General features: G+C 39.3%; 1 protein-coding gene across 1 annotated transcript; it reads left to right on the forward strand.

Annotated features, from left to right (window-relative positions):
• Nucleotides 1-66: 66 nt before the first annotated feature.
• Nucleotides 67-14642, forward strand: LOC147002403 (uncharacterized). Its single transcript, XM_085843927.1, has 4 exons — nucleotides 67-1321; nucleotides 12866-13268; nucleotides 13461-13736; nucleotides 14582-14642. Exons 1-4 carry the CDS (start codon nucleotides 1199-1201, stop codon nucleotides 14614-14616), a joined length of 837 nt encoding a protein of 278 aa, XP_085700053.1. The 5' UTR covers nucleotides 67-1198; the 3' UTR covers nucleotides 14617-14642.
• Nucleotides 14643-14940: the final 298 nt, after the last annotated feature.

A 14940-nucleotide genomic window follows, 5' to 3' on the forward strand; every position in this document is an offset into this window, starting at 1 on the left:
ATAATAGAAATTGTTTGATGTTTGACAAAGTAATGTTTGCAGAAATGAATACACATTAGACTGATTTTAAAAAGTGACTGTGATAATAGACCAGAATACCATTTAGTAAGTCCAGATATTTCAATGATCCAGGAATCTCCAAAGTGCCTTTACCCTCAGCAGAATGCCCATAGTTTTATCTACCCTTGGACACTCCTATTTCAGGATCATATATGAGAGCCTCTCTTTGGTTTCTCTCTTTCATCTGTGTTTACACTGAGAAGAAATTGTGGATATTTAGCAATTATGTTCATCAAATTTGCCTTATGAAGAGATTAGAGCATTTTCTATTTGATTCTTATAAGGGTATGTTGAAAGTTCTTCATCTAGTTAAACAATAACTGTCCTTCCCCAGTTAGCCAGCATTTCTAGAAGCAGAGAGTCAATTACTATATACTTCCGTATAAGTTCTTCTTTTTCTATTTTTGAAATATACATGTATATTCTTTGTGCCATATTCAAACACTTAAACTGTTGTAGTGTTTTATTTAGATACTTCCACATTCAGTATGAGGCTACTTTATCACTATGAGATGCTGGAGTTTAGGAAACTTGTTTCTGTATAACCTGTAGCCCTAGACTGAGGTGCTTGTGAATGATAAGTGACATTTTAATGATTTTTGAATGTGACTCAGTGGTCCAATGTGTCTCTATAAAGCAGTTCCACAGGTACTATGGTAAGGACAGCAGTGGCAATTTAACTGGCATTTATTTACAAATGGGAAAATGTGCATTTTATGCCCCCCAGCAATGGAGGAGAAAGACTGCCAAAAGAGGTTTCATCAATATTAATGATCATCTTATATAAAATGTAGAAAATTTGGCACATAATGAATTAAGTTTAGTCTCAACCGTAAGAACAATGTCCCGTGTCTCATTTCATGATTTTCTCTTAATCTAGTCTAGCCTAAATATTTTTACATCTTGATGATATCCTAGCAATTTGAAAATAGATAAGCATATTAGCAGGCCTTTCATGTTTAATTAGGGTTTTTATTTTTCATGTGTCAATACCCTGTGATTTCTAAGAAGTAAAGTTGATTTGAAAGCATGCACCCAAAAACAAAAGAGTTAATTTCAGAACCAAACAAAAAGTTAACTCTCTACCTTTGCTTTGCAGGAAGAATCTAGCCAAACTTTACTTAGACCACTGAAGAGGATGCAAAAGGGTTTTGTGGGTTTTTGGAGTTCTGGAGTTTATGTTTGTTCTCCGGGAGAGCCAATACCTAACACTTGTGAAGAAAAAGCATCCCTAATGGTAATTCCACCTCCATCCCTAATGGTAATTCCCCCTCATTTGATAAGTAACATATTTGCTTGTTATGAAGGGAAATGTTGGCTGTGTGTGCCTGTGCTTTGAGTACTGCAAGTAGTGTCAGAGAAGAGAAACCTAGCCTTGAACATTCCCCTAATCTCCTTCATATCCTCACTCCTTGCCAGGCCCTGTATTAGGCAGTGCTTCCCTACCTCCCTAATGCTGTGACCCTTTCTTTAATAGAGTTCCTCATGTTGTGGTGACTCCCAACGACAAAATTGTTTTTGTTGTTACTCCATAACTGTAGGTTTGATAATGTTATCAGTTGTAATGTCCTATCAGGGTTTTCAGATGGTCCTAGGCAACTTGTGTGAGCCTGTTCTATTCAACTCCTCTAATTGATCATGGCAGATAGGTTGAGAACCACTGTGTTAAAATGTAAGTGTTAGGAAATTAGACTATGGAAACAACAAGAAAGAAAAAAAAATGAGCATGTTTGTAACACAGTGAGGAGAATTCATAAAATGACAGAAAGTAAATAATACAGGCTCCTGGAAGGAGGTACAGTCAACATGGAAGCAACCAACATATTTGTGTTTCTCTTCTTAGATCGACTGACTTTAAGTGTGTGAATGCTTTGCATGTGTATTCTGCCTGTGTCCCATGTGTGTGTGCTTCCCACAGACATCAGAAGAGGTTATTCCATCCCCTGGACTTGGTGTTTCAGAATTTTATCAGCAAACATTTTCTTTTTAATATTTTTTATTACATATTTTCCTCAATTATATTTCTAATGCTATCCGGAAAGTCTCCCATATCCTCCCCCCCAATTCCCTACCCACCCATTCCCATTTTTTTTTGGCCCTGGCGTTCCCCTGTACTGGGGCATATAATGTTTGTGTGTCCAATGGGCCTCTCTTTCCAGTGATGACTGACTAGGCCATGGCCTAGTCGGTCAGCAAACGTTTATGTATTACAAATCAAACCCAGGTGCTAGGCAAGAGCAATACTTGTTAAAAACTCCTCAGCCCCCTTTTCCAGCTCCTAGAGTGAATATGTTTGATATGAAAATGATTAGAAGTGTCATAAGGGGAAATAAGTATTCAGTCTTAGGATATTTTTTAACTTCCTGGACCCAGGCCTCAGCCTTCACATTTTACCTATTGAAGTCCAAAGGATTAATAGGCAGGGTGTGCACAATAGGAGGCTCGGTAAGCTGGGCACCCCTTTAATTTATGAACTCATAAAGCAAGCAGGATGGTCTCTGTCAGGTCAAGGACACCCTGTTCGTAATGGATATGGGAAGTAGGGGAAGGCAAGGTGAATTGTGGGTATCAAATGATAACTAATAAGAGTCAGTCTTCTCCTTCCACTATTTCAGTCTCAGGCATCAAGTTCAAGCTGTTTGTCATGCTGACAAGTACCTTTATCTACTCAGCCATCTCGCTGACCCTGATTTACACATTGACTGAAAATGCTTTAGCATGAACACACACACACACACACATACACACACACACACAGACACACCCACACCCACACAGAGTATATAAAAAGTGTGTGTGTGTGTGCGTGTGTTGATAACATTACACACCTGTTACCCAGTGCATGGGAGCTTCAGACAGAGAGAGATGTGTTCTCCTGGGTTTGAATACTTGCCCACTCTTTGAGAGAGGGTTCAACATTCGGGAATATGGCCAAGGGAGCACAAGGTTGTCAGGGGTAGGTTTTCATGGTTATGACTAATTGTGGTACCAGTTCTGTGTTATTTGTTTCCTGGTCTACCAGCATGTGAGAAGCAATAGAATACTACCACAAAATGGGACACCCCGTTGCCTTGCTGGAAGTTACTGACTTACTTTCCCATCAGACATTTTGTCACAGCAACTACAGAAGCAAGTAAAAAACAAAAAAGCCCTCTTTTCTGTTTTAATCCCCATTGAGAAGTTATAAAGCAAATACAAGGGTCTGTTTGCAGATCTTACTCACAACACTTCCTCCACTGCCTAGTGTTAACAACTAGCTAATTATCTTAATGTAAACCCTCTAAATTGACCATTAAGAAAGGGGCAGATTAGAGGTAATTATTACACCCAGTGAAATCATTAGAAACTGTGAGCTTAATATTGTCAGAAACCAAACTCAAATGTTCCTTCTTTTTAGCCTGGTTCAACTTAGTTTCCAAATTAAATTTAGCTACAATATGTGATGAACCTGAGTAAATTTTGTTCTAGAGAGAACTAAGCAAGAAGTTAGAACTCAGGTAATTTTCGAGCACAGAAATTCACTTGGCAATCATCTTCTAGTTCAGTGAAAAGCCGTTAGAGTTTTCAAAACTAACATTCCTACTACAAACACCTTTCCCCTAAATAGAGATTTTTATGATGATACAGAACGTAAATAATAATGGTGAAGGATATGGTAACCAGAGATTAGTTACTGTTGGCATGAAATGAAGCAACTTCTTTTATATACCAATTATTAGATCCACAATATCATGAAAGCACTGATATATGCCAGGCACAACCTAGCCAAAGGTAGTTTCCATTCTTCAAAAAATAAATTATGTGTTTGAAATAAAGATAGACGCTATTTTCTGATACTAAACTTGCATAAAATCAAACTAACAGAAGACTTCCCAGAAGCCTATGTGGCAATTGCAGTGAAATAAGTATAAAATTAAAAAAAAATGGACCTGAGCTAGATAATAACAGTTCCCTATTGCATGCTAAGAGAATACCCAATGTAAGTCTTTATGAAGAAGTACAGCCAGACAGGGATGACAACGACACAGGCATGTTTCAAATATGCTAACTAGCTTGGGCAAAGGAAAAGTTCTCATGTCAATGAGAAATTCATACTTTTCTCCATTTCATTTGCATTCTAAACGGGTAACAACCAACATCTCTCTCTCTCTCTCTCTCTCTCTCTCTCTCTCTCTCTCTCTCTCTCTCTCTCGCTCTCGCTCTCTCTCCCCTTTATTTTAAAACTAGAATAAAAATGCATAATATATATATACATGTATATATACATATTCATATATACATACATATGTATAAATACATACACACATACATGGTCTCATGCATGTATATATACATAAAATATACCAACCAGATGACTCAGTGGATTCATGCACTTGCCTTGGAAGCCTAATAAGCTGAATTTCATCCTGAAAAAAGGAAAAAGTCTGTAATCTCTGCACCTCTAAATCCAGATTGGAGGCTAAGAGAGTAGAACAGCCCTGAAACTCACAAGCTAGACAGATTGAACCATACAGAGCAGCAGAAATGGTCAGAGCCCCTTTCTAACTCTGTGGAAGAAGAGAGCCAGCTCCTGAAATTTCCCTCCAGTCTACACACACACACACACACACACACAAACACACAGACACAGAAACACACAAGAGAGAGAGACAGACAGAGAGAGAGAGGGAGGGGAGAAATACACAGGCAAGCATAACACAGGCAGAGTAATGTAAACACATGTATAGAAACCCCTAAGATAAAGATTATTTTGAATCATGAATTTAAGTATACTGGTAGATAAATGCTGTTTATATACACCTGTTGTGTGACTAACAATTCAGGGAAATCTCTTCAGGGTCCTCTCATTTATCTTCAGTGTTATCTTCATGAATGTGGCAGATGTCCTGGAAATTTAATTTTGCATCATATGGTCCTTTCATTCTTCTTTAATAACTGGCTCAAGCATATTTACACAATGAGGAAGGGGATAATGAGCCCTGTAACACGTGGTATATGAAAGCGTGCCTATGTCTGAAAATTCCACATGCTTTGCTGTTTTCAAGACGATGATTCTCAGTGAATCCAGTGAACTAAATTCTAACATTTGAACAGTTTGAAGACACATAGATTGCATGCTTCCTCATCCTTTCCCTTTGATCAACAGTGCTTCTTAACTTATTTTGTTGAATCTTCTCTGTGTTATATTGTTTGATGATGCAGAATATGTTTTGGAGTGTGACTTTTTCATGTAAGTATCATGAAACCTGGTACTGAAGGGCAAAAGTAGGCTGCTAAGTTATACATTTCATGGAGGTGTATAGAGCAACAAATATGTGGAGACCTTATTTGCCATGCCGCATCAAATCCACTTTCAACATTCATATTTCCTAAATGTATCTGGTTGAATCAGTGAGTGCTCTGGGTAGCCTATCTAAGCTAGCATTATAGAATTGCTTTTTTCATTTTTTAAAAATTAGGTATTTTCCTCATTTACATTTCCAATGCTATCCCAAAAGTCCCCATACTGTCCCCCCAGACCCCTACCCACCCACTCCCACTTTTTGGCCCTGGCGTTCCCCTGTATAAAGTTTGCAAGTCCAATGGTCCTCTCTTTCCAGTGATGGCCGACTAGGCCATCTTTTGATACATATGCAGCTAGAGTCAAGAGCTCTGGGGTACTGGTTAGATCATAATGTTGTTCCACCTATAGGGTTGCAGATCCCTTTAGCTCCTTGGGCATTTTCTCTAGCTCCTCCATTGGGGGCTCTGTGATCCATCCAATAGCTGACTGTGAGCTTCCACTTATGTGTTTGCTCCGCCCCGGCATAGTCTCACTAGAGACTGCTATATCAGGGTCCTATTGGCACAGTCTTGCTAGTGTATGCAATGGCGTCATCGTTTGGAGGCTGATTATGGGATGGATCCCTGGATATGGCAGTCTCTAGATGGTCCATCCTTTTGTCTCAGCTCAAAAATCTGTCTCTGTAACTCCTTCCATGGGTGTTTTGTTCCCAATTCTATGAAGGAGCAGTGTCCACACTTTGGTCTTCGTTCTTCTTAAGTTTCATGTGTTTTGCAAATTGTAACTTATATCTTGGCTATTCTAAGTTTCTGGGCTAATATCCACTTATCAGTGAGTACATATCACTTAAGTTCTTTTGTGATTGGGTTACCTCACTCAGGATAATGCCCTCCAGGACCAACCATTTGCCTAGGAATTTCATAAATTCATTCTTTGTAATAGCTGAGTAGTACTCCATTGTGTAAATGTACCACATGTTTTGTATCCATGTCTCTGTTGAGGGGCATCTGGGTTCTTTCCAGCTTCTGGCTATTATAAATAAGGCTGCTATGAACATAGTGGAGTATGTGTCCTTCTTACCGGTTGGAACATCTTCTGGATATATGCCCAGGAGAGGTATTGCTGGATCCTCTGGTAGTATTATGTCCAATTTTCTGAGGAACTGCCAAACTGAATTCCAGAGTTGTTGTACAAGTTTCCAATCCCACCAACAATGAAGGAGTGTTCCTTTTTCTCCATATCCTCACCAGCATCTGCTGTCACCTGAATTTTTGATCTTAGCCATTCCTGACTGGTGTGAGGTGGAATCTCAGGGTTGTTTTGATTTGCATTACCTTTTTGATTAAGGATGTTGAACATTTTTTCAGGTGCTTCTCTTCCATTCGGTATTCCTCAGGTGAGAATTCTTTTTTTTTTTTTTTTTTTTAAAGATTTATTTATTTATTTATTATATGTAATTACACTGTAGCTGTCTTCAGACACACCAGAAGAGGGCATCAGATCTCATTACGGGTGGTTGTGAGCCACCATGTGGTTGCTGGGATTTGAACTTCGGACCTTTGGAAGAGCAGTCGGGTGCTCTTACCCACTGAGCCTATGTTCAGTTCTGAGCCCCATTTTTTCATGGGGTTATTTGATTTTCTGGAGTCCACCTTCTTGAGTTCTTTATAAATATTGGATGTTAGTCCCCTATCTGATTTAGGATAGGTAAAGATCCTTTCCCAATCTGTTGGTGGTCTTTTTGTCTTATTGATGGTGTCTTTTGCCTTGCAAAAGCTTTGCAACTTTATGAGGTCCCATTTATCAATTCTCGATCTTACTGCACAAGCCTTTGCTGTTGTATTCAGGAATTTTTCCCCTGTACCCATATCTTCAAGGCTTTTCCCCACTTTCTCCTCTATAAGTTTCAGTGTCTCTGGTTTTATGTGAAGTTCCTTGATCCACTTAGACTTGACCTTAGTACAAGGAGATAGGAATGGATCAATTCACATTCTTCTACATGATAAGCTCCAGTTGTGCCAGCACCATTTGTTGAAAATGCTGTCTTTTTTCCACTGGATGGTTTTAGCTCCCTTGTCGAAGATCAAGTGACCATAGGTGTGTGGGTTCATCTCAGGGTCTTCAATTCTGTTCCATTGGTCTACTTGTCTGTCGTTATACCAGTACCATGCAGTTTTTTTTTTAACACAATAGCTCTGTAGTACAGCTTTAGGTCAGGCATGGTGATTCCACCAGAGGTTCTTTTATCCTTGAGAAGAGTTTTTGCTATCCTAGGTTTTTTGTTGTTCCAGATGAATTTGCAGATTGTCCTTTCTAATTTGTTGAAGAATTGAGTTGGAATTTTGATGGGGATTGCATTGAATCTGTAGATTGCTTTTGGTAAGATAGCCATTTTTACAATGTTGATCCTGCCAATCCATGAGCCTGGGAGGTCTTTCCATCTTCTGAGATCTTCTTTAATTTCTTTCTTCAGAGACTTGAAGTTCTTGTCATACAGATCTTTCACTTCCTTAGTTAGAGTCACGCCAAGGTATTTTATATTGTTTGTGACTATTGAGAAGGGTGTTGTTTCCCTAATTTCCTTCTCAGCTTGTTTATCCTTTGTGTATGAAAGGCCATTGACTTGTTTGAGTTAATTTTATATCCAGATACTTCACTGAAGCTGTTTATCAGGTGTAGTATTTCTCTGGTGGAATTTTTAGGGTCACTTATATGTACTATTATATCATCTGCAAAAAGTGATATTTTGACTTCTTCTTTTCCAATTTGTATCCCTTTGATCTCCTTTTGTTGTCGAATTGCTCTGGCTAGGACTTAGGTAGGGAGAAAGTGGGCAGCCTTGTCTAGTCCCTGATTTTAGTGGGATTGGTTCCAACTTCTCACCATTTACTTTGATGTTGACTACTGGTTTGCTGTAGGTTGCTTTTATCATGTTTAGGTATGGGCCTTAAATTCCTGATCTTTCCAAGACTTTTATCATGAATGGGTGGTGGATTTTGTCAAATGTTTTCTCCGCATCTAACGAGATGATCATGTGGTTTTTGTCTTTGAGTTTGTTTATATAATGGATTACGTTGATAGATTTCCGTATATTAAACCATCCCTGCATCCCTGGAATAAAAGCTACTTGGTCAGGATGGATAATTGTTTTGATGTGTTCTTGGATTCGGTTAGGGAGAATTTTATTGAGTATTTTTGCATCGATATTCATAAGGGAAATTGGTCTGAAGTTCTCTATCTTTGTTGGATCTTTCTGTGGTTTAGGTATCAGAGTAATTGTGGCTTCATAGAATGAGTTGGGTAGAGTACCTTCTACTTCTATTTTGTGGAATAGTTTGTGCAGAACTGGAATTAGATCTTCTTAGAAGGTCTGATAGAACTATGCACTAAACCCATCTGGTCCTGGGCTTTTCTTGGTTGGGAGACCATTAATAACTGTTTCTATTTCTTTAGGGGATATGGGACTGTTTAGATCGTTAACTTGACCCTGGGTTAACTTTGGTACCTGGTATCTGTCTAGAAATTTGTCCATTTCGTCCAGATTTTCCAGTTTTGTTGAGTATAGTCTTTTGTAGAAAGATCTGATGGTGTTTTGGATTTCTTCAGTGTTTGTTGTTATGACTCCCTTTTCATTTCTGATTTTGTTAATTAGGATGCTGTCCCTGTGCCCTCTAATGAGTCTGGCTAAGGGTTTATCTATCTTGTTGATTTTCTCAAAGAACCAGCTCCTCGTTTGGTTGATTCTTTGAATAGTTCTTCTTGTTTCCACTTGGTTGATTTTGCCCCTGAGTTTGATAATTTCCTGCCCTCTACTCCTCTTGGGTGAATTTGCTTCCTTTTTTTCTAGAGCTTTTAGGTATGTTGTCAAGCTGCTAGTGTGTGCTCTCTCTAGTTTCTTTTGGAGGCACTCAGAGCTATGAGTTTCCCTCTTAGAAATGCTTTCATAGTGTCCCATAAGCTTGGGTATGTTGTGGCTTCATTTTCATTAAACTCTAAAAAGTCTTTAATTTCTTTATTCCTTCCTTGATCAAGGTATCATTGAGAAGAGTGTTGTTCATTTTTCACGTGAATGTTGGCTTTCCATTATTTATGTTGTTATTGAAGATCAGCCTTAGTCCATGGTGGTCTGATAGGATGCATGGGACGATTTCAATCATTTTGTATCTGTTGAGGCCTGTTTTGTGACCAATTGTATGGTCAATTTTCGAGAAGGTACCATGAGGTGCTGAGAAGAAGGTATATCCTTTTGTTTTAGGATAAATTGTTCTGTAGATATCTGTTAAGTCCATTTGTTTCATCACTTCTGTTAGTTTCACTGTGTCCCTGTTTAGTTTCTGTTTCCATGATCTGTCCATTGGTGAAAGTGGTGAAGTCTCCCACTTTTATTGTGTGAGTTTCAATATATGCTTTGAGCTTTACTAAAGTTTCTTTAATGAATGTGGCTGCCCTTGCATTTGGAGCATAGTTATTCAGAATTGGAGTTCCTCTTGGAGGATTTTACCTTTGATGAGTATGAAGTGTCCTTCCTTGTCTTTTTTGATAACTTTGGGTTAGAAGTCGATTTTATTAGATATTAGAATGGCTACTCCACCTTGTTTCTTCAGACCATTTGCTTGGAAAATTGTTTTCCAGCCTTTCACTCTGAGGTAGTGTCTTTCTTTTTCCCTGAGATGGGTTTCCTGTAAGCAGCAGAATGTTGGGTCCTGTTTGTGTAGGCACTCTGTTAGTCTATGTCTTTTTATTGGGGAATTGAGTCCATTGATATTAAGAGATATTAAGGAAAAGTAATTGTTGCTTCCTATTATTTTTGTTTTTAAAATTGGAATTCTATTTTTGTGGCTGTCTTCTTTTTGGTTTGTTGAGGGATTACTTTCTTGCTTTTTCTAGGGCGTGATTTCCGTCCTTGTATTGGTTTTTTTCTATTATTATCCTTTGAAGGGCTGGATTCGTGGAAAGATAATGTGTGAGTTTGGTTTTGTCGTGGAAAACTTTGGTTTCTCCATCTATGGTAATTGAGAGTTTGGCTGGGTATAGTAACCTGGACTGGCATCTGTGTTCTCTTAGTGTCTGTATAACATCTGTCCAGGATCTTCTGGCTTTCATAGTCTCTGGTGAAAAGTCTGGTGTAATTCTGATAGGCCTGCCTTTATATGTTACTTGACCTTTTTCCCTTACTGCTTTTACTATTCTATCTTTATTTAGTGCATTTGTTGTTCTAATGTGTCAGGAGGAATTTCTTTTCTGGTCCAGTCTATTTGGAGTTCTGTAGGCTTCTTGTATGTTCATGGGCATCTCTTTCTTTAGGTTTGGGAAGTTTTCTTCTATAATTTTGTTGAAGATATTTGCTGGCCCTTTAAGTAGAAAATCTTCATTCTCATCTATTCCTATTATCGGTAGGTTTGGTCTTCTCATTGTATCCTAGATTTCCTGGATGTTTTGAGTTAGGATCTTTTTGCATTTTGTATTTTCTTTGATTGTTGTGCAGATGTTCTCTATGGAATCTTCTGCACCTGAGATTCTCTCTTCCATATCTTGTATTCTGTTGCTGATGCTTGGATCTATAGTTCCAGATTTCTTTCCAAGGTTTTCTATCTCCAGCGTTGCCTCACTTTGGTTTTTCTTTATAGTGTCTACTTCCCTTTTTAGGTCTTGGATGGTTTTATTCAATTCCATCACCTGTTTGGTCATGTTTTCTTGCAATACTTTAAGGGATTTTTGTGCTTCCTCTTTAAGGTCTTCTACCTGTTTAGCAGTGTTCTCCTGTAATTCTTTAAGTGAGTTATTAAAGTCCTTCTTGATGTCCTCTACCATCATCATGAGATATGCTTTTAAATTCGGGTCTAGTTTTTCGGCTGTGTTGAGGTACCCGGGAGTGTGTGGGGTGGGAGTGTTGCGTTCTGATGATGGTCAGTGGTCTTGGTTTCTGTTAGTAAGATTCTTATGCTTGCCTTTCACCATCTGGTAATCTCTGGAGTTAGTTGTTGTAGTTGTCTCTGGTTAGATCTTGTTCCTCAGGTGTTTATGTTAGCCTCTATCAGCAGACCTGGGAGACTAGCTCTCTCCTGAGTTTCAGTGGTCAGAGTACTCTCTGCAGGTAGGCTTTCCTCTTGCAGGGAAGGTGCCCAAATATCTGTTGTTCAACCCTGCTTCCTGGCAGAAGTTGTGATCCACTCACAGAGGTTTTAAAATCCTGTGGAGTGTCCTGTGTATACCTTACGGGTGTCCGCAGACTCCACGCCCAAGGTACCCCTGTGCTGGTATGGAGCAGAAGGGGCTTGTGTCCCTGATCAGGCCGGGTTTTCTGCTTCCCTAATTAATGCAGTCTCAGGTCCCGCAGGATTGGATTGGATTGGAGCAGAAGCTGTGTTCCACTCACCAGAGGTCTTAAGATCCCGTGGCAGGTGTTGTGGGTAGCTGGCAGATGTCAGCTGACTCTGCACCCTAGCTACCCAGGTGCTGGCCGGACCGGAAGGGCACCTTATGGAATTTGATCACTTGTTTTGTGACCAAGTCCACTGGGCAAAACCCCTGCACAGCTTGGAATGAATCCCTCAGACGTTTGAAGTCACTCCTTCTGTACCTAGATGATGGTTATGTTAGTTACTTTCTATGGCTGTAAGAAAAGACCATGAGAAGACAACTTCCAGAAGAAAGGGTGTGTTTGAAGTTGGGCTCAAGGTTCCAGTTGGATGCACACATCACCATCATGGTTCAGGCAGCAGGCATGGTACTGAAGCAGCATCAGAATGATCACATCTTGACCTACACAGGAAAGAGAGAACTTTGCAGAATAGGCCTATGCTAAGTTTCACAGAGGCTAGAAGCTTCCAGGACTAGGCCTAGGTTATCACTCAGATGGAGGTATTAAGCATCAAAGATTACAATTACACCTAGTGCATAAAAGTTACTTTAACATAGAGTTAATAGGTAAGATTTTAGAAGGCCTATATAGAATCCATACATGGAACTCAGCAATTTCCCTCTGCTGTAGATATTGAAATACTTTATTCACACATTCACAATTCAGCTCCACTGTTCTGATATCCCAGGTATCTAATAGACAACTGTGGAAGATCATTCATTGGGGAAGGGTTAGTGTAGTGCAGAAGAGAGAGGTTCATTTTGTTCTCAAAGCACCTCACTGTCCTATTCACTTCATCTGGCTGGAATTTAAAATTCAGGTCATAAAGACAGGAGAGGACACATATTGTCCTTTCTTTTTATATCTTTCCATTTTGCACATAATGATGATGTTAGGTAGCAATGAGCAGAAGAAAGGAAAGCATAACCCTAAGCAGGTCCCCATTAAAGATTTCTAGATACTCTGGGCCTTTTACTCATCATGCAGAAATGAAGCAGAAGTTTCTGAATATCAGAGAGTGTCCTTAGTGATGAAGTGGGTCTGGATACAGAAAAATTTTGGGGACTATAAATTGAGACTCTGATTAGCAGACAGGTGATAAAATGAATAAAACGAGTGAAACTTTCAATCAAAAGTAACATTGCCAATTTTTCTTATAGGTGCGAGGAAATGAACCACCTATCTTCCTTCACATTCCCAGGAAGCATAGAATCCATGTGTGTGAGGCTCCTGATGACATTGAGCCAACTCAATCCACAAGTGCTGCTGACAGCAGGGCTCCTGCTGATGCTGAGCCAAATTCTTCCACCTGTGCTGCTGTCAATGGGGCTCCTGTTGATGTTGATCCAACTCTTTCCCAGTGTGCTCCTGACAATGGGGACCCTGTAGTCAGTGAGCCAACTCATTCCACCTGTGCTGATGACACCAGGGCTCCTGATGACATAGAACCTACTTCTTTACAACCCGCTCCTGATAGTGGTGCTCCTGCTCATGTTGAGAAGATTCCTTCCCCAAGTCCTGTGGACAGTTCTGAATCTGATGAAAAATATGACTCAGAAACAGGTAGTGACATTGGGTTGGTTTTCATAACTGATTCAGATTTTTTCATGGAGCATGCAAGGGACACACCCCATTGTGACCCAGAGCCTACTCCTGGTACCTGCACTTGCCGTTCCCTAGATTCCATTGAAAGAACTGACCTGAATGTTCTGACATTGCCTCGAGCATAAGACAAGTATGCTATTCTTTCTTCAGGTGAGGAACCCAGTCCTGTTCCTGACCTAGATGAAGATCTAGCTGAAGTTTTTTATGACGCTTTAGAGTCACTGGATCAACTTAGCCATAGTGAATCCACTGTCTGGGAACATGATTTTCCTTGGGACCCAGATAAGCTACTGCTGCTGGTAATGCCCCCGATGTGGTTTCTTACATTGTTGTTATCAACGATGGCATGGATGAGAATTCGACTTCGGCAAGCGTGCTATGAAGAAAATGGCCAAGGACCTCCCTCCAACAGAAATGATAAACCAGGTAAGGTAGACCACAGTGGTTGCTTAAAATAGATGAACTTTAAGTTTAGATTGAAAAGTAGATCTCTTTGGTACTAATAGTCATGATTAATACATTTCATGCTATTTAAGCATTACCTAGCATCAGAAAAAAATTGTTTTCTTTTCCCAACTTAATGAAAATACTTCACATAGTTAACAAAACCAGTTTAGACCAACATAACTGACCATGGTACTTGGTTGACTCCCATCCTGGAATGAGGCAAAATTTTTTTCACTCCCATTGAAAACCTTGTGTTTTTTGAATGGCTAAGCAGAGAAATCTTCCTGTTAAACATTAGTTTCTATTTATCTCTGCTCTTCTGAAGTCTGATTTTTGAAGACTGAAGTCAAAAATTATTGTTTTATTGGAGTCTCAATTGTGCAATGTGATATTTTCTGAGAAAATGTTTTTTTTAATTTGTTTTTATTTTTTACTTTTTGGTTGTTGTTCATGAGATTGGTCCCTACGTGGGGCAGTCTCTGGATGGTGCTTCCTTCAGTCTCTGCTCTGAACTTTGTCTCTGTAACTCCTTCCATGGGTATTTTGTTCCCCCAGCTAAGTAGGATCAAAGTATCGACACTTTGGTCTTCCTTCTTCTTGAGCTTCATGTATTTTGCAAATTGTATTTTCGGTATTCAGTCTGGAAAAAAACATTCCAAAGGAAGCAACATCTGAGAATATAATTAACAAACAAGCCTCCACCTTCTCACTGTTTCTCATTACATTGATCCTGATGACAATGACACTGCTGCTGCTGCTGCTCCTGGCAATGCCACCAATGATGTGCCCGGTGATACTATTGATAATTCTTGCTTTTCTTCTAGATGCTGCTGGAGCTGAACACTCCAACACACACTGACATACCTAGACAAAATCAGTGAGGAAGAAACTTATTATATATATGTAAATATATAAATTTTATATATAAATAAAATATTTTATCTAATAGAAGACTGAAGTCAAAAATTATTGTTTTATTGGAGTCTCAGTTGTGCAATGTGATATTTTCTGGGAAAATGTTTTTTTTTAATTTGTTTTTATTTTTTACTTTTTGGTTGTTGTTCATGAGATTGGTCCCTACGTGGGGCGGTCTCTGGATGGTGCTTCCTTCAGTCTCTGATCTGAACTTTGTCTCTGTAACTCCTTCCATGGGTATTTTGTTCCCCCAGCTAAGTAGGATCGA

The sequence above is a fragment of the Mus caroli genome, unplaced genomic scaffold, assembly GCF_978045245.1.
Source record: "Mus caroli unplaced genomic scaffold, Mus_caroli_1 scaffold_10, whole genome shotgun sequence".
Taxonomy (NCBI): Eukaryota; Metazoa; Chordata; class Mammalia; order Rodentia; family Muridae; genus Mus; species Mus caroli.

Coding starts and splice junctions, on each gene's coding strand:
- LOC147002403 (XM_085843927.1), top strand. CDS start 1,199: ATGCAAAAGGGTTTTGTGGGTTTTTGGAGTTCTGGAGTTTATGTTTGT. Junction 13,269..13,460: donor AAAATATGACTCAGAAACAG/GTAGTGACATTG, acceptor TTCTTTCTTCAG/GTGAGGAACCCAGTCCTGTT. Junction 13,737..14,581: donor CAACAGAAATGATAAACCAG/GTAAGGTAGACC, acceptor CTTTTCTTCTAG/ATGCTGCTGGAGCTGAACAC.